The sequence below is a fragment of the Carlito syrichta genome, unplaced genomic scaffold (genome assembly GCF_000164805.1).
Source record: "Carlito syrichta isolate Samal-C Ts95f unplaced genomic scaffold, Tarsius_syrichta-2.0.1 Scaffold306837, whole genome shotgun sequence".
Taxonomy (NCBI): Eukaryota; Metazoa; Chordata; class Mammalia; order Primates; family Tarsiidae; genus Carlito; species Carlito syrichta.
In genome coordinates this window covers 450,707-470,922 of record NW_007250933.1, presented here as the reverse complement: position 1 = coordinate 470,922, position 20,216 = coordinate 450,707, and the positions used below count along the sequence as shown (strand labels likewise).

At 37.2% G+C, this 20,216-nt stretch overlaps 1 protein-coding gene and 1 pseudogene across 2 annotated transcripts in view; one reads left to right on the top strand and one right to left on the bottom strand.

Moving 5' to 3' along the window:
• VPS45 (vacuolar protein sorting 45 homolog) overlaps positions 1–20,216 on the top strand; it is a 70,876-nt gene that overhangs the window by 1,879 nt on the left and 48,781 nt on the right. The window contains exons 3-10 of one of the 2 annotated variants that reach the window (XM_008063439.2): positions 2,709–2,769; positions 6,958–7,037; positions 8,374–8,442; positions 8,563–8,700; positions 9,417–9,527; positions 12,901–13,035; positions 13,434–13,547; positions 15,139–15,306. In XM_008063439.2, the coding sequence (XP_008061630.2) occupies positions 2,709–2,769; positions 6,958–7,037; positions 8,374–8,442; positions 8,563–8,700; positions 9,417–9,527; positions 12,901–13,035; positions 13,434–13,547; positions 15,139–15,306 (876 nt within the window). The remainder of the gene's footprint in view (positions 1–2,708; positions 2,770–6,957; positions 7,038–8,373; positions 8,443–8,562; positions 8,701–9,416; positions 9,528–12,900; positions 13,036–13,433; positions 13,548–15,138; positions 15,307–20,216) is intronic. The other variant, XR_002482273.1, reaches the window with a different exon arrangement.
• LOC110596101 lies at positions 14,034–14,833 on the bottom strand (annotated as a pseudogene).

Below are 20,216 nucleotides of genomic sequence, written 5' to 3'. Positions count from 1 at the left end.
GTTTGGTCTACCCTTATGTGTCCAGCCTTCCTGTGTCCCAACTCTGCTCCTCCACTATAGCCAACTGGGCCTTTTTATCCCTCTGTATGCTCATTCCTGTCCCTTGTTTGTTCTCTTCCCTAATTAAAGATTCTTTAGTCATTTGTTAGTTTTGTTCATCACTTCCTAAATCTAGCTTACTTAATCTTTTGTCTCTCCTTTAAAAGACTCTCCTGTAAAATCCTTTTCTATTTTAATCTTAGATTTTCTACTTTCTTGCTTGATGTTCATGTTTTCAACTCCAGTGCACTTTCACTATACTTGTACATTATATACTTTCCAAATGCAAATCTGATCACAACGTCGATGTTTGAAATTCTTGAATGACTTCTCACTGCTTTTATGATAAAGACAGAACTCCTTGGTTGTGGTCTGCAAGGTTTTGTGTAGTCTTGTTTCTGACGTTTCTCCAGCCCCATTTCAAACCATTTCCCCTTTTACACTCTGCACCTTATCCACCCTAATCTTTTGGCCCACTATATTCCCCTTGTTCCATCATGCCACAGGACCTTTACATAGGTTTCTCTCTGCCTGGAACTCCTTCCCTTCCTCAGGCAAACCTTTCCTGGTCTTGCTGACCAGGTCAAATCTGCCTCTTATAAGCACTTACAGTACCATCTTTCTCTTCCTATTGATTGTCATGGTTGAAGTTTTGTATGGTTTGTGTGATTAATTAAAATCTATTGGCCTGGCTTGGTGGCTCAGCCTGTAATCCCAGCACTTTAGGAGGCCAAGACAAGTGGATTGCCTGAGCCCGCAGGTTTGAGACCAGCCCAGGCAACTTGGCAAGCCCTGTCTCTACAATAAATGAAAATTAGCCGGGCATGGTAGCGCGCACCTGTAGTTCCGGCTACTTGGAAGGCTGAGGCGGAGGATCGCGGGAGCCCAGCAGGTCAAGGCTGCGGTGGCTGTGAGCATGCCACGGCACTCCAGCCTGGGTGACAGAGTGAGACTCCAACTCAAAAAATAAATAAATATGTAAATTAAATTAAATCAATCCCACCTGCCAACAGTAAGCCCATGATAACAGCCATGGTATCTTTTTTCACTTATATATTCCCATTTCCTGCCACACGGTGGACACTAAATACATAGTTGCTGAATAAATGAATATGTGCTGTGTTATAGTAGTTTCCAGTTGTTTCACATTTGTATCTCTGAGTCATGAAATTATGGTTCAAGAGGGATCTTAGAGATCATCTAGTACATTATTTCCTAACATTTTTATGAGAGAACCTCTTTCACAGTTACATATACTCTCTCAAGTGCTCTTAGGAAGCTTATAATTCACATTGTTGTTTTGCCTAGCATATTATGAGGAAATAGTTTTAGGTTTAAAATATTTGTTATTAAATTTTTTTTTCCTGCCAGGCATAGTGGCTTATGCCTATAAGCGCATAACTTTGGAAGGTCAAGGCAGGAGGATTGCTTGAGACCAGGATTTCAAGACCTAGGCAACATAGTGAGACTGTCTCTATAAACAAGATTAAAATAAAAAAACAGTAGCCCTCCATCAAAAGATAGAAATAGTGAAATGTAAATAAATTAACTATATCAATTAAAATATTTTTCCTTAAGATTATATAGGAAACTCAGCCTGTAATCCTAGCACTTTGGGAGGCCGAGGCAAGTGGATTGCCTGAGCCTGTGGGTTCGAGACCATCCCGGGCAACTTGGCGAGACCTCGTCTCTACAATAAAATAAAAAATCAGCCAGGCAGGGTAGCGCACGTCTGTAGTTCCGGCTACTTGGAAGGCTGAGGTGGAAGGATCGCCAGAGCCCAGCATGTTGATGCTGAGGTGGCTGTGAGTGTGCATGGCACTCCAACCTGGGCAGACGGAATGAGACTCCAACTCAAAAAAATATATATATATATTATATAGGAAACTTAATGCATTTAAAAATCTAAATAGCAATTTTTAAAGCCTTTTTCCCATTTAACAGGTAATGTGCATTTTACCTGTAAAATTCTGTAAAGAAACATGATTTTTAAAACATTCAAAAGTGAAATATGTTTAGAGGACATCATTTATATAGAAATTAAACCATGTATTATAGTATCAAAAATCAATAAAACCTGTATTATGATCTTATATGATTGGGATTCTTATGTTTTGACTATATTAAATTGCTTGGTTCTTTTTTTTAACTTAATATTTTATTTTAAAATCATGAAATTATTGAAAAGGTCATAACCTGCTATTTGCAAATACTCTACAAACGTTGCAATTGTACAGAATCTGGTCCCAATAAGTTAAAAGCAAAAGTGAATATAATTAGCTATATTTTCTCTTGAATATGAATTTTTACAGAACTAGACATAATTTTGATGTTCTGTATAAGAATTTTGATCAGATGAATATAATTTATAGACAAGCAGCTTGAGACAAATTTGCAGAATTATTATTTTATATTTCAACATCTCTATCCTTTATATTTTTACCATAATTTAACTAAAATAAGACAGCTGGTTAATACTTACTATTAATCATATGATATTAATAATACATAATATGATCGCTGATCTTTGTATTTAATGTATCTCTTTTTTGTCCCCAGCCCTTACAATATACAGTAGACTCTCAGTAAATAAATAAGTTAATGGATAATACTTATTTTTTCTTAAGCAATTCTCCTCATATAGTGTTTGGTTGTTTTTTATTTTCTAGGAGAATGTGGATTATTTGATTCAGGAACTCCGAAGACCCAAATACAGTATATATTTTATTTGTAAGTATGTTCGTTTTCTTTTTCTTTTTCTTTTTCTTTTTGAGTCAGAGTCTCACTCTTACCCAGACTGGAATGCAGTGGCACACTCACGGCCACTGCAGCCTTGACCTGCTGGGCTCAAGCAATCCTTCTGCTTTCAGCCTTCCAAGTAGCTGGAAATACAGGTGTGTTTCACCACACCTGGCTAATTTTTTTATTTATTGTAGAGACAAGGTCTTGCTATGTTGCCCTGGCTGGTCTCAAACCCGTGGGCTCAGGCAGTCCTCTCACCTCTGTCTCCCAAAGTGCTGGCATTAAAGGTATGAACCAGCGCACTTGGCCATTTCGCTTTTTCAAACATGCAACTATATCACAGCTAATGTGTTTCATTAAGCACTTCATTTCATCAGTAAGTTCACTGAATTCATCACTCTACAAGTCTGGCTTATTTAAAGTTCTTTCAAATTACTAAAAGTCTCATGATCAGCATTCTATTTCAGACAGCTAAATATAATTTCTATTTATCTTTGATTGCTTAGATTAAAAATGTTTACATTTTAATTTGCTTTTCAGGATGCTTTGTAAATCACAGTTTCTAAATAGCCAAATTTCACATCTTTTCAAAGCATAGAAGCTATTTATTTCTTTTAAAGGAGGGTATTCTTAAGTTTGTTGGAAAAGCAGAGGTTTACTTTACATACCAAATGAAAACATTTCACTTCTCTTTGCTGCTATGTGTAATGCATGAAAATACAAATAATCTGGTAGGTATCTCCTATAAGCACAACTTTTTGGGGAAGAGGGTGAGTAGGGAAGGCCTGGAAATAAACTAGGTTTGTGATTATACAATTTACGTGGATTTTTTTTTTTTAATTCGATACATTCTGCTGTGGAAGTTACTTCTGTTTTCCTCTAGATGTCATTATTGATCTTCACAGGATTAGTATAGCCTATTTGGTAGCATTTCCAAAGTTAAGGACTGACCTTAACACTCAGTAAGTAGGGCTTCTGAGAAGTTTTAACGCTTACATAAATGCTTTAGAGTTTTAGGGTCTAGACTATGGTCTGGGACATACATACTTTCTTTAGCATATACAGTACTACTACTTAATAATGATACCAAAAATTAACATTTGTAATAAGGCTTTATGAAGCGTCATCTCATATTTCATTCAGTTCTGTGTAGAACTGAAAAGTTGTATAAAGCTTGCCCAGTGTATTTTCTGCACATAATACCCCAAGATGTAAAAGTAGGCAATTTTATTAGTTTCTGGTATCCTCGTTTTTGTTTGTTTATTTTTGGCTAATAGCCACAGGTTTTCTTTTTTACAAAACTTTTTATTTTGAAATAATTGTAGAGTCATGCACAGTTTTAAAAAAAATAATACAGAGATCCAGTATATCCTTTACCCAGTTTCCTCCTATGTAGTATCTTATGTGACAGCACAGTATCACAACCGGTATATTAACACTGATATCAGGATACAGAACATTGTCATCTTTACAAGGACTTCTTATAGTGCCCTTTTATTAACCGCATATACTTCTCTCCTACCCTAAACCCCTCATTAACCCTGGTATCACTCTGTGACTTTGTCATTTCAACCAAGTGCTATAAATAGAATCATACATATGTAATCTTTTGGAATTGGCTTTTTCCACTCAGCATAATTCTCTGGAGATTTGTCCAGGTTGTTGCATCTATCATAGTTAGCTCATTATTATTGCTGAGTAGTGTTCCATGATATGGATGTACCACAGTTTCTTTAATATTTACTACTGGCAGACATTTGAGTTATTTCCAGTTTTGACTACTACAAATAAAACTGCTCTAAACATCTGTGTGCAGGTTTTTGTGGGAACATAAGACTTCATTTCTCTATATAATACCCAGGAATGCAAATGCTAGGAGTCATATGGCAATTGCATGTTTTGTGTGTTAAGAAACTGCCAAATGTTAATATACCATTTTACCTTTTCACGAGCAATGCATGGGTGATCCAGTTTCTTTGCATCCTCTAAGCATTTGGTGTTGTCTCTATTTTTTATTTTAGGCATTCAGATAGGCGTGTAGTCATTCCAGTATTTTTTTAGTCTGATCACAAGCTAGATCCTCAGGAAAGTGTACAAACTTTTGTATATCTCCACTGTACTGCCAAATTTAAGTGGACATATAATAGAATCACTCTTTTGCTGAGTTTCTTGGCTAACAATTGACTGGGTCATGAGGTGAAAGGCTTCTTTTTCCTCTAAAGAGAGTTATTTGCAGTGGTTGAGATTAATAAAGGTTAAAAAAAATCTGGTATTTACTCTTCTAATTCTAAAGACCGTTTGGACTAAATCTATGAAGCAGAAGAAAAATATTATGTTAAAGTAGTACTAAGGCCTATGAAAAAGAGACTTGAAATTTCTTAAGTGGAGCAGTCAATTTCAGAATTTTATTTAATTGAAGTAAACTAAAATTCATTTGTATATAGTAATTTTATTCATTACAAACCTGCAGCACAATTTATATCAGGACTAAACTGACCTTATCTGTTCATCTCATTTTTTATCATTATATTTTCAAATATTTTATGTTACTAAATTTCCTGTATAAAAGGTCCTTCCCTTTATTATTATTATCATTATTATTTTAAAGCAGGATTTATTGAGACGACAGAAAAGCTCCCACAGTGGGAGGGAACCCGAAAGGGTTGCCCAACCCTTCCCTTTATTAAACACACTTTTTTATTATGGAAATTTTCAAATACGTGAAAAAGTAGAGTAGTAGAAAAATGTACCAGTGTACCTGTCACCCAACTTCCACAATTATTGAGCCATTCCCAATCTTCCTTTAGTTATACTGTCACCTGTTCCCCATCAGTATTATTTTAAAGCAAATCTAAGACATCATATAATTTCATCCATACATATTTCAGTATACATCTCTAAAATATAAGGATTCATTTTTAAAAACAATTACATTATTATATTCAGATAAAAATGAAAAATAATTATTAGTCTCAAATATTCATTCAGTGTTCAAATTTCTAATGTCTCATGTCTTTTTTGTTTGTTTGTTTGAATCGGGATAAAGTCAAGTCCACACATTACTATTAGTTACTATTGAAATGTTAGGGTTCTTTCATTTTCTATAGCTATCTCCCATAACTCCTTCCAATTCTGCCCCCCAATATTGATGAGACTGTTTTCCACAGCCTGGACCTTGCTGATTGCATCCCCATGGATACATCCCCATGGAGTAGTTTAACTGTTCCTTGAAGTTTAAAATATTTCTCTAGCCGGGCTCGGTGGCTCAGCCTGTAATCCCGCGCCTTGGGAGGCTGAGGTGAGTGAATTGCCTGAGCCCGCGGGTTCGAGACCCGCTTGGGCAACTTGGTGAGACCTCATCTCTACAATAAATCAAAAAGTTAGCCGGGCATGGTAGCGCATGCCTGTAGTTCCAGCTACTTGGAAGGCTGAGGCGGAAGGATCGCCAGAGCCCGGAGGTCAAGGCTGCAGTAGCCGGGAGCGGCCACTGCACTCCAGTTTGGGTGACGGAGTGAGACTCCAATTCAAAAAAAAAAAAAAATTAAAATATTCCTCTATCCTCTAGTTCCTTTAAATTCATAGGTTGGTATACAGCCTAAGTTAGATTAAGATTTGATTTCATTTTGGCAACTTTATGGGTGGTGGTATGTGCTCTCATTAGTTATCTTCCTTTTTATATTAGCAGCTGCCAATTTTCAATGCCTAGATCTATCCTTTAATTCATTAGGTTTTGGGAAAATGATGATTTTCCAATTCTGTTATTAATATTCCTTCTTTGTTTTTGAACTGGGATATATCTATAGAGAAAAATTTCCCCTCGTCTACTATTTGCACCTGGTGGTACAATTTATATATAAGTACTGAATAAAAGCTTGCTTCTTTCTCTTTATTTGCTATTTTCAGTATAATGACTTTGTTCCCTGGTATCTTCATTCTCCAAAGCCTCCAATGGTGGTTCTTTTTTGGGGGGGGGGTATTATTATGAATTTGTGTATTTAAACATATTTGTGCTACTCACTCCAATTTGAAGGTGCTTGACGTGTACTTCAAGCACCTTGACGTGTGCTTGATGTGTGCCAAACTTCATTTACTCATTAGGCTGTCAGGCCCATTTACATCTAAGTGCAGCAAAGATAATCTCCTTTGAGTCAATGGCAACTCATGTGTCTGTTTCAGATTTCAGTAATGTGATCAGCAAGAGTGATGTGAAGTCATTGGCTGAAGCTGATGAACAGGAAGTTGTGGCTGAGGTTCAGGTAAACATTGGTCCTGTGACACATCTCTTATGTTGGCCCTTTTAAAAGACTTGAGTCTAAAGATAAAAAATAATCAGATCTGCCTCAAAAGAAGGGATGCTATTAATCAGGCAGAACACATGTGCATTGTGCCAGACTATTCTTTTTTTTTTTTTTTTTGAGTCGTATCTCATTCTGTCACCCAGGCTGGAGTTCAGTGGCACCCTCACCACCACTGAGCCTCGACCTGGTGGCTCAGGTGATCCTTCAGCCTCAGCCTTCCAAGTAGCCTTCCAAGTAGCATGCGCTACCACGCCCAGCTTATTGTTTTATTTATTATAGAGATGAGGTCTCACCAAGTTGCCCAGGCTGGTCTCAAACCCCTGAACTCAGGCAATCCTCTTGCCTCGGCCTCCCAAAGTGCTGGAATTACAGCCTTGAGCCACCACACCCGGCCCAGACTATTCTTATATTTAGAAAATTTGAAGAGTTGTCTTTTGGGTTAGAAACAGAACCAAGGAATCAGAGGGAATGAGGAGATTGGGCTTTTTAGTTGGAAAGAAGGTTTTCACAGGATTGAAACAGAGTTTATAAGCCACACTATTAGATTGCTCATCAATAGGACTAGGTCTTATTGGGAAGAAAAGGAAGCAAAGGTTGTGAATGAGGTTTCTCAAAGTCCTGTTTGTGATTTCCATGCTTTCGGTGGCCTGAGCAGGCTTTTGTTATTAGGTTAAAACTTGGAAACTCCTGAACATTTATTCTTCATGCTACAGAATACCTCACATTAGAACATATTATGTTACCTTTTCCTTCTTAAACACCTTAGAATTCTTGAATATATATCACAAATGTTTGAGTATGTTTATCTCCTAAATGAAGAAAATTGTTTTCAGAGGTAGCAAATAAACTAGTTTGTAATTTTTTCAGAGCAATATGCTAAGTGATAAATGAATAAAAAGAATGACCTCTTTAAATTATATTCTCTCCTCTGAGTATACATTGGGCAGCAAAGTTCTTTTACATTTGCCTGTAACATTATATGTCGTATAGCAGTGCTTTATTTTTACTAACTGGTAAGTATGCATAGAGGTCTCCAGAAATATAATATGTATACACTTACAATTTTTGTTTTTTAGATTTATTATTATTATCGTTACTGTTTTATAATTATGTTAATTCTCCCACATTGACTGCTGTTACTCCGTTATTAATTGAGCTATCTTTGTATCTCTTTGCATCTGTATTTCCCCAAGTTTGGCTATATCATATAGTATTATTGTATGGCATATGAAAATATTACTGCTTGATGCAATTGGAGCTCATGGAATGACTGTTTTTGATGCTTTATTTGCAGGAATTTTATGGTGATTACATTGCTGTGAATCCACATTTGTTTTCCCTCAATATTTTGGGTTGCTGCCAGGTATGGAAGGAAAGAATTTAAAAAGGTTAATTTATCAATTGGAAGTTAATTCAGCAAGTAATTAGACTTGTAAGTAAAAATTCAAATATTTTCTCTGAGCATATATTTCTTAACAAAAAGGGTCGAAATTGGGATCCAGCCCAGCTATCTAGAACAACTCAAGGACTCACAGCTCTCCTTTTATCTCTGAAGAAGTGTCCTATGATTCGTTATCAGCTTTCATCAGAGGCAGCAAAGAGACTTGCAGAATGCGTTAAGGTATGGCATTCCCTGTCACTAGTTTTAAAACATTAAGGTCATTCGTTTCCTTATCTTATTCTAGAAACTAAAGGAATATTTTATCTACAACCAAAAAGATGATTAATGTTAGGTTTACTGGCAAAGAGGTAGTGTAATTTTTATTTTATTTTTATTTTTTTGAGTTGGAGTCTCACTCTGTTGCCCCAGCTGGAGTGCAGTGACACACTCACGGCCACCCCAGCGTCAACCTTCTGGACTCAGGCAATCCTTCCGTCTCAGCCTTCCAAATAGCTGGAACTATAAGCGCGTGCTACCACACCCAGCTAATTTTTTATTTATTGTAGAGGTGAGGTCTCGCCAAGTTACCCAGGCTGGTCTCAGACCCGTGCGTGGGCTCAGGCAATCCACTTGCCTCAGGTTCCCAAAGTGCTGGGATTACAGGCTGAGCCATCGAATATGAAATTTAAAACAAAAAGCAACAAAATAGAGCAAAGATTCTTAGGTTTAACTCAAGAAACATTCACAAGCTATTTAACTTTTTTGATCCAACTATATGACTTGTAAAATAGCATTTCATAGCCTGACCTTTTAAAAAGTACGCTACTATGTGACACTTTTAAACAGATACAAAAAACTATTGTTAAATGTGGCTGCTATTTTTCAATTTTCTACTTACATCCTCTCTATATACAACTAATTGGTTGACCAAACCATCTTTCTTTCTCACCCCACAGCAAGTGATAACTAAAGAGTATGAACTCTTTGAATTCCGGCGAACAGAGGTTCCTCCATTGCTGCTTATTTTAGATCGCTGTGATGATGCCATCACTCCATTGCTAAACCAGGTACAGAGCCCTTCGTTAGCATAATAGAAGGATGATTTTAAATGATATTCCTCAAAATGCAGATATGGAAATAAACAGTATGGTCCATTTGTTTGCTTCCTTATTTTCAGCTATTCTTGCTCTTGCCTTGTATTTCCTGGTGTTTTGGTACAACTGTTCTTCCATCCAGTCATTATTAACTCTTTATTCTGCCTTATCCTTCCTGTCCTGTTCTGCCACCACCTCTACCTCTAATCAAGACAATTTCTTAATTCTGTAGATTCTCTCTTCCAGTGTTTCCTTCTGTCTCCTCTATTCCATTCTTACTGCCATTGCCTTGGTATAGACCCCAGTCTCTTACAGAAATATTAAAATAGTCATCTGTTAATTTTTTCTCACTCTAATATGTTTTACAAACACGTTATTAAATTACTTTTCCTAAAGCACAACTCCAATCTTATTACTCCTGACTTAAAAATCTTCATTAGTTCCATTTACCTACTAGGTTAAAAAACAGACCCCTGAACATGGCATCCAGGAGCCTTCACAGTGTGGGCTGAACCTTACATAAAATGTATAACTCGCTGCAACATAGATATGCCACATGGTTTCCTGCCAGCATACTTTTACCATGACTACTGTCTAAACTCTGAAATGTTTGGAATGCCTTCTCTTCCCATCTTCACCTATCAAAACACTTCTCCTTTGAAACCACTCGAAAGCCATCTAATATCTCCATGAAACCCATAGTCTTTCTTTCTTTCTTTTTCCTTTCCTACAATTCAGGGTTAGGTATACAAGTGTTCATTATGCAGGTACCCTTGTTGATGAGGTGTGCCCCTCCCTCCGCTGGCAATTTCCCTCAACTGCCAATCCCACCCCCCCTCCCCTCCCAGCCCCAGCAGTTTTCTACTACTGCCAGTCCCTTTCTTATAGTATTATGATATTGTATTATTTCAATCAAGACATGTTCTTGTCCCCTGAAAGTCACTATAGCTCTTTGTGTCTCTCTTATGTCTCATGATATAGCTTGCAGTGTTGAACCTTTAGTTGTTTTCACTTTCTCCTAGATTATCCGTTTCTTCAGGGCAGATTGTGTCTCACAATTGTTTTTTCTCTTGCAACTATAAGCACAGTGCCTTGCACATAGTAGATGCTCTATTAATAGTGACTTTGTATTTTTAGAAAAAGGCAGTCTGTGTTTTGGTTTCTTCTCAGCTTATATTAACATTAATACTAAGAGAAATCTTTGAGCTGGGCACAGTGGCTCACACCCATAATCTCAACAGTTTGGGAGATGGAGGTGAGAGGATTGCCTGAGCCCAGGAGTTGGAGACCAGCCTGGATACAATGGCAAGATTTTGTGTCTACAAAAAATCAAATATTAGCTGGGCGTGGTGGCACATGCCTATAGTGCCACCTACTTGGAAGGCTAAGGTGGAAGAATCATGCCACTGCACTCCAGCCTGGGCAACAGAGTGAGACTCCAACTCAAAAAAAAAATAAAAAAAGAAAAAGAAATCTGTGGCAGTGGATTGAAACATCTCTATAGTATAAGATAGCCCCATATTCCTAAAATTCAAAGTAATATGATTCATTAAACAAACTTTTGATAATATCATAAAGTAGAAAGAAAACCAATTGCCTATAATTTGGTCTTTCAAAGAAAAGCAACATCCAACAAATTTCACTGGGGACCTGTTTATATACCACATGCTGAAATAAGTATAGAAATGAAAGATTAAAAAATACAGTCTCTGCCCTTAAAGAACTTATGGTCCAATGATGAGAAAAATAAACATAATTTTAATTTTATAGTAAGTGCTATGGCAGCAGCATGCACAGGAAGCTGTCTGTAGAAACAGGAAAGATTTTGTTGTACTTATTTTAAATGCCCTAATGGAACTTTGTCAGAGATTTCTTTTGGCAAGTCTTTTTTTTTTTTATAGATTAGAAAACATAGTTTATTTTTTATTTTTTTAATTTTTTTTGAGTCTTGAGTCTCACTCCGTCGCCCAGACTGGAGTGCAGTGGCCGCTCCCAGCCACCACAGCCTCGCCTGCTGGGCTCAGGTGATCCTTCCGCCTCAGCCTTCCGAGTAGCCGGAATTACAGGCATGTGCTACCAAGCCCAGCTGATTTTTGATTTATTGTAGAGATGAGGTCTCACTGCCCAGGCGGGTCTCAAACCCGCAGGCTCAGGCAATCCACTCACCTCAGCCTCCCAAAGTTGCGGGATTACAGACTGAGCCACCGAGCCCGGCTTAATTTTTTGATTTATTGTAGAGATAAGGTCTCGCCAAGTTGCCCGGGCGGGTCTTGAACCCGCGGGCTCAGGCAGTCCACTCACCTCTGCCTCCCCAAGCAAGGGATTACAGGCTGAGCCACCGAGCCCGCAACATAGTTTATTTAAAAGTAAATTAGAGCCAGAGAGAGAAAGAGAAGATTTACCTCCCCAAGGTGGGAGAGGGCGCCAAAGCCAGGAAGCATGGCAACAGCCATAGCTCAAAGAGCACATGACCACACCAGAGTCTAGCAAGGCAATGGCCTCTTTTAGCAAATCTTTTAGGAAATAAGCACCTTCTTTTATAACCTTTTCTTAATAAAATTTGTTTTCTTAAGAGAAAATATAAGTATGCAAATATCTCTAGCATTTAGGATCTAGATTTAGAAGGGAATTTGCCAGAAAATACTTAGTTTTGTATAGTAAACCTATGACTGAAAGTAATCCATTCTCCATAAATGGTGAGAAGGCAAAATTTGGGGATTTCTCCTTTTCAGTTTTACCAAATAAATTTACATTTTGTAAAACTGGAAACCAATCATACTTCACAATTCATATAAGATAAAAATATAAAATAAAATGGAATCCAAGGCAATTTTCCAAATATTGCCAGTGTTTTGATCAACTCATAAAGTTTTTTCTGATGATATTAGTGTTCTCAGGATAAATATAGTACCACTCAGATCTGCAAGAACACACTTCTCATGCTGCAGAAAACCACAGAAGCGTACAGGAAATGGTACAGCTTGTAACTGCAGTACCAATATAGTTCTAACTGTGAAGCCAAAAATATACCCTTAATTCACAGGCAAAAGCTGGAGCTAATGATAGATCTAATTTGTTTTCTTTCTATCAAGAATACTAATCTTGCTGCCCTTCATCCAAAAGTGTGAAATCTAAAAGTATTTTGACTTTTTGGTATTTAACTAATTAAAATGATCATTTTAATGCTTATTATTGCACAAAGTATTAATACAATCTGAGCTAAATAAAGAATCTTCACGTAAAGAAGACTAGTTGCTAAGAATGTTATCAAGTTTTATTTTCCTGCATGTTTGCTATTTCTATGTTTTATCAGTTACCAATTCTTTTTCATAATTTATTTATTTAGTGGACATATCAGGCCATGGTCCATGAACTACTAGGCATAAACAACAATCGAATTGATCTTTCCAGAGTGCCGGGAATCAGTAAAGACCTAAGAGAGGTGGTCCTGTCTGCTGAAAATGATGAATTCTATGCTAACGTAGGTGGTTTTGAACTTTTTAAAAATTGTTTTTAGTTGTTTCATGTAAGAAGATCAATAGTGTCTTGTTAGAATGAAGAGGGCAGGTATGGGATTCCATATGAAAGGATGATAGAGGCTGTGTCTCAGGGGAAGGGAGAACACTTGGATTCTGACACTCTAACAATGTTTTTTTTCATAGTGATCGCTTAGTTATTTACTTCCCTCCCTTCCAGTAGCTCTTTGTGAGAATAGTGATGGTATTCATCACCAGTGTCCTGGCTAACGTCCAGATTTGGTAATTAAAATGGAATTTTCCTGCCCTTCAATTCTGTGTTCAGGATTCTTTTTCACTTTTTAAAAATTGTCTGAAAGTCAGCCTAGTTGATGAACTCTGCTTCCAACTTCCTTTTTCACAGAATATGTACCTGAACTTTGCTGAGATTGGTAGCAATATAAAGAATCTCATGGAAGACTTTCAGAAGAAGAAACCAAAAGAACAGCAAAAACTGGAATCAATAGCAGATATGAAGGTAAATTGAACATGTACATGAATGACTAACATGTGAGACTTTGGAACTGTTCATGTAAGCAACATTCCTGGAATCTTCTGGATCTGATTTCTACCTTGATTTGTTTTATTTGGTTTGAGACGTATTTTCTATGTCTTTTTAGGAAACCATATAGTGAAAACTTCATAAGCCATGTGCTTCTATCCATTCTTCAGTTATATTTGGACTATTTGTTTTATTTTTCAAACTGTATCCAGCTTTGTTAAAGATACTTTTCATAAACAATCATGGTATTTTGGGCAGAACATGGGCAGACAATCATTAACAGTATGCAACAGCTTTCAAACTCCCTTCTTTAATTGGCTTCCAAAATCAGAAAAAAGCCTCTATAAAACCCAATTAAGTCTTCATTTGATACTCTGAACAGGGAGGGAGACTTTAGAGTGAGGGTTGACATTTCGCATCTAGCATGTTGTTTGACAACTTTTCACATGCCAACCCTGACTTTCAGGAAATGAAATTAAAATGGCAAAATTTATCTGAAGATCCACCATCTATAAACAGAACTGCTGCTCTTTTGCGGGGTGTCATCTCAGTAGCACCAGTGACATACTGGTAACCAATTACTGGGGTCAGGTCCAAACAGATGTCTGGGTTTAAGGGAGTTAAGTCTATGCTGAATGCAGAGAGGGAGAAGAAGACATAAAAAAAGTTTTTGTTTTTCTACACCACAAGGCATTTGTACCAAGGTGGCTATGTGTGTTAACGTCAGGGAATCCCTCTTCCTGGAAGCCAAGAGGAAGTCTCTGAAAACTAGAAGGGAAAGGCATTTCCCCCATATCAATCCAACTTTGAAGACATTCTATTAATGACATAGGCCCCTTTCCCAAAAAGCAACAATGAAGTATTCTGTGTACTAACAACATAGCTTTAAAAAAAGTAAAACAAACTTCAGCATTTTTACAAAACTCATTTAAAAATAGTATTTCAAACTGTATAGTCACCAGATGTACACCATTACCAAAAATACACACACTTCCCTTTCCATCTCCAGCACCTCCAGCTTTCTGGGCCTGGTCTGTTTTGCCATCTCCATTTCCTGCAGGGCTGTTCCCCTCCTTGCCAGTATCAGCTTTTCCCTTTCCCTTTAGGTACCTCTCTCCCTTCCTAGCTGGGGCCTTCTTAGATTTGGGCTCTGGCTTTGGAGGAGCAGGTTTAGCAGACAGCCTTGAGGATCTTCTCTGGGGTTCGTCCTTCACTTTGGCTCTTTCTCCTTTAGCATCCCCTTCAGCCTTTCTCTTGGGCATGGTGGCAACAGCATAGAACTAAGACACTGGACACTGGGATGGAGCAGCGCGCAGGCTTTGGTCGGTCCAGGGGTCGTCATTGCCTCTTCTTCTTCACACTGCTCCATATTTGGACTATTTAAAGACTCAGTTTACCAACCTATACCAGTTTTTCTCTTCTTAAGCATAACAAAATAAACATGTGACTGAAAGTTGTAGGTGCCTTAGTATGAGCTGAAATAAACCCCTACTTTTTTTTCTCCTTCTTTACACATGCCTATCTTCAGTCAAAAAGTAATTTCCCATTGATGTTTTTCCCATGGCAGGCTTTTGTTGAGAATTATCCACAGTTTAAGAAGATGTCTGGGACTGTATCAAAGCATGTGACAGTGGTTGGAGAACTGTCTCGATTGGTCAGTGAGCGGAATCTGCTGGAGGTTTCAGAGGTTGAGCAAGAACTGGCCTGTCAAAATGACCATTCTAGTGCTCTCCAGGTCAGTCCAATTTGATGAGCACCTACTATGTGTAAGGCACTGTGCCAGGCAGAGCAAGAGATACAAAGGCAAGTAATCCTTCCTTATCAGTGTGGAATTTATTCTAACAAGGAGTTGAGACAAGAACATAAACTAATATTATTTAAGGTAGATACATAGTAAGAGCCATGAGCACAGTATAATGTGCAGCCTCTAAGGGTTCCATTAATTGAGTATTTATGAGGGCAGCCTAGTCTACTAGAAAGAGCACTAAGTTAGAATTAGAAGATTGGGTTTTTAGCATTTAGTTTATCACTTACTGGCATTGGCACCTGGAGCTATTGACTTAATCTCTGAGCCAGTTTCATCATTTATAACATAGGTATAATAATACTTGTCTCATAGGGTTGTTAGGAAGACTTTAAAACATATAATATATATTAAAATGCATTGTCTAAATTATTGAAGATTGCTTATTATTGAAGATTTTTTATTATTGAAGATTGCTTTTCAGCCCACAAACATGTGAATGCCTGCTATATGAGGGGAACCAAAAATACCCGGAATTTATTTATTAAAAAATTATGTATTTACTCTTACATGTTTAAACTGCAGTCACCTTCAAAGTACTTTCTATGTGATGTAATACACCTATCGAGATGGTTTTTCCACTACTCAAAACAGTTTCTGAACTCATCAATTGTAATGCCTTTTAGTGCTTCTGCCGTTTTTTGTTTCACCTCTTCCACATGGGCAAAACATTTCCCTTGGAGGACTTTTTTCATCCGGGAAAATGAAAAAAAATCACTTGAGGCAAGACTGGGTGAATAGGAAGGGTGGGGCATGGAGGTCATGCCATTTTTGGTCAAAAACTGCTGAACACTCAGTGGGGTAGGCAGGTATGATGTCATGCTGGAAGAACCAATCTCCTGTTTGCCACAACTCGGGATGTTTCTTCTGCAAATCGTGATGCGACCTTCTCAAAACTTCTAGATAAAAACCAGTGGGTTCCTAGAACACTCACCTAGCAGGGTAAGCCTATATTACAAGGGACCCACCTTCCAAAAAGATAATTCTGGTTTTTTAGGGGTCTCCCATTGAATGTACATACTGCTGCTATGAGGATCTAGAAGTACAAAGATGAGCAAGATAACATCTTATCCCTTAAAAAGCTCACATTATAGTAGGGGAGAAAAATATTTAAACCAGGAATCATAATACCATGTAATACGTGCTATAACAGTGATATTACAAAGGAATATGGAGCTATAGAGAAAGGACAACTGTTTTCTCCAAGGATGAGGCTTCTTAGAGAAAATGGCATTAAACTGGGTCTGGACAGATAAATAAGTAGGAGTGCACCAAGCAGTCAAAAAGGAGAAACATTCTCAGCAGAGAGAATGCAGAATAGAGTTGTGAAAAAGAATATGTATTAAATACATATTTTAAAATAGGGGCAACCCCTTTGGGTCCCCTCCCACTGTGGGAGCTTTTTTATCCTCTTTATAAATTCTGCTTTCTCACTTAAAAAAAAAAAAAAAATACACACACACACACACACACTTATGTATGTGTGTATATATATATATATATATATATACTCTCTATAAAATATATACATGGGATAGAGAATAGTTCAGTGTAGCGAGTGCAGGGCACAAGATGAAGAGTGGTCTTAGATAAACTAGAAAGACTGACTGAGGTCAGATTACAGCCATTTAAAAGAGACTATCCTTTAATTTTAAAATTATGGGAGCTACCAGAGGATTTTAGAAAAGAGGCACCTTCTAAAAAAGAATAAACCCTAGCCTCAAGAAATTTGTAGTCTAGTTTGAACAGACAAAGCTAAAGTATGAGAAAAAATTAGATAATTAAGTCAAAATTAAGTACTGACTATAATGGGATTTGAGATTATTAGGAATGAATAGAATTTGGGGGAGGATTTTAGTCAGGGATGACAGCAACAGCAAAGATGCAAAACTATGCATGAAATAATAAAGTTTGAACTCTTGGGCTGGGCACAGTGGCTCATGCTTGTAATCTCAGTACTTTGAGAGGCTGAGGCAGGAGGATTGCTTGAGCCCAGCAGTTCAAAGATCAGCCTGGCAACATAGCAAGACCTCATTTCTACAAAAAATTCAAAATTTAGCCAGGCATGGTGGCATACGCCTGTAGTCCCAGCTACCTGGGGGGCTGAGGCTGAAGGATCATCTGTGCCCAGGAGTTCAAGGCTGTGGTGAGCCATGTGTGTGCCACTGCACTCCAGCCTGGGAGACAGAGTGAGACTCTGACTAAAAAAAAAAAAAAAAAATTGTTTTTTTGACCAATTGATAGTGGGTGTGGAAGAGAAATAGATATGAAATTGAATTGGTAAACAGGGACCAATTTACAAGCCTTATGATGGAAGCTTGTAAAAGGAATTTATATTTGCTGAGATAGGCAAAGATCCAGTATAGGATCTTATGTAGAAAGTTGAAGTGACAAAAGCAGTATTTTAGGGAGTTTAATCAAGTAAGGATCCTTCAGAGGTAAAAACAAAAACAAAAAAAGCACCCTGAAGTCAGAGAGGCTTATAGACTTACAGTGATAGTAGTAAAAATGTACAGTAAGAGGCAAATCTGAGAAAACAAATGACAGAGTGGATATAAAGATAGAGCAAATCAGAGGTAATTCCATGGTTCCTGAGAAATGACAAGATAAGATATCATCGACAAACAATTTAGGAATACGCGTCCTTTGGGAAATAGCCATTTCTAAGCCACTTATAAGAAGCATATTTTTGCCGGGCTCGGTGGCTCAGCCTGTAATCTCGCGCCTTTGGTAGGCTGAGGTGAGTAGATTGCCTGAGCCTGCGGGTTCGAGACCCGCCTGGGCACCGAGACCTCATCTCTACAATACATCAAAAAATCAGCTGGGCGTGGTAGCGCATGCCTGTAATTCCGGCTACTCGGAAGGCTGAGGCGGAAGGATCGCCAGAGCCCAGCAGGCAAGGCTGCGGTGGCCGGGAGCAGCCACTGCACTCCAGCCTGGGCGACAGAGTGAGACTCCAACTCAAAAAAAAAAAAAAAAACTCCTATATCCTAAAACTTCGTTATGTCTCTCCTTGCTGCATTTCAACTTTATTTTATAAAAATAAAGCCTGCCTGTGTATTGGAAACAATAAACACTTTGGAGCCAGATAGTCCTGGCTTATAGCTGTCTCTATTTACCAAAGTTTCTTTCAGAAAATTACTTTGCCCAAGCACTAGGGGATAATGATTTTAAACTTTCAGATTGTTATGAGGATTCAGTGAGAGATTAAAATGCTTCACAATAACAGGCACTTTGTAAATGTTGATTCCCTTCCTCTAAGCATAGTTTTTTAAATACATGATGCAACCAAAAGAAAGAAATCCACAGGTAAGTGCTCTGGTTATACCAAGGTCTTTACTGGGATTTATAGTGGTTGGTTTTTGATTTTTTTACATAAACGGTTATCAAGATTTCCTCTGAAAATACCACTATCTTGAAAATCACAAATGTATTATTTGCTTTATATATATGTAAAGTGCTTCTGTCACCACTGTTTTAATTTTGTCTCTATGTTCTTAAATCTTCACAAAGAACTCTCAGTTCTGTAGGTTGACTTTATTATTTTTAATTGTATTAAGTTATAATTCTTAAATCGGTAGTATAAGTATTTGGTGAAAGAGATGTAAAGATGGAGTCTGTTGATAGTTTCATAGGCTTCATTATAGTTATTCCAAGTGTGTGCAAGTTTTTGTGTGTGTCCTTTTTTAATTCTAATGGTACTATTCTGTATACAGAGTTCTGCATTTTATTTGTTTGCTTAGCCATATATCTCAGAGACTGTTCAGATCAGAACCTAAAAACTCATTATTTTTAATCACTAAATAGTATCCTTTGTAAAGATGTTTCATAATCTATTTAACTTGGCCAACGTACTTTATATGGGCCTAATAGAAATGTTCCTATATTTATCACAATAAAATGAGTTTTCTGCCTCTTATTAAATAAAAACAAAATTTTGTCTTGTAGCTAAATTTAAGTTTCCTTATTTTCTTTTTCCCTTGAAAACAATAGAACCAAACTTAATCACTAACCAATTTTATTTGTATCTCTCTACCATATGAAAAGGAGTTAGAGAAATTTGTAATTTTTTGCCTTAAACTTTATTTTTTTGTTCACGTTAAGAGAAAAATAGATACTTTAAACATATGAACTCTATTTGTGATCCACTTTATATTTTTGAAACTTATCTTTTGAAGGTCTTCTTGTCTGGAGTATTAGGGTTTTACAGTGATTTGGACTCCCCCATCATAAAGGATTTCTTTGGCAACATAATTTAAATAGTCTATAAAGGAAACTTTTGTTTGATAGTGAGTGACCACCAGGGGCCTGACCCCTAGAGGGGTTATAGCATTCCTTGGCTTGACCTTAGATAATAATATGTCATGAAGCAATGAAATGAGGTTTTTGAGTAGAGATGGGGTTTACTTTACTGAATAGTAAGTGCATCATGGGAAGAAAAAGTGCTTAATTATTGCTAAAAATTAACTTTATAAATTGCTGCCACTTTTACCAGTTATTCTACAGCTAACAAAAAGTTGGTGTAGAAAGAGTTTCACTAGAACCAAAGTGCAGTGTATTACCACTGAAACATATCCATATCCTCAGAAGAGATTCATTTGCTTAGTAATGAAGATTTGTTTGTATCATAAAGAGAAGCATTTTCAAAAAATGAGCAATTCCACCTCTTATGCATATCATAACTTTTCATTTGGAGAGAGGAATCAGTTTATTTTGTATCCTTCTTTCTTCATCTTGGGTAAGAGTTCTCAAGTCATCCTGATAATGAAACATAATAAAGACTCAATAAATATTTATTAGAAAAATGAGGAGAAGCCGGGCTCAGTGGCTCAGCCTGTAAT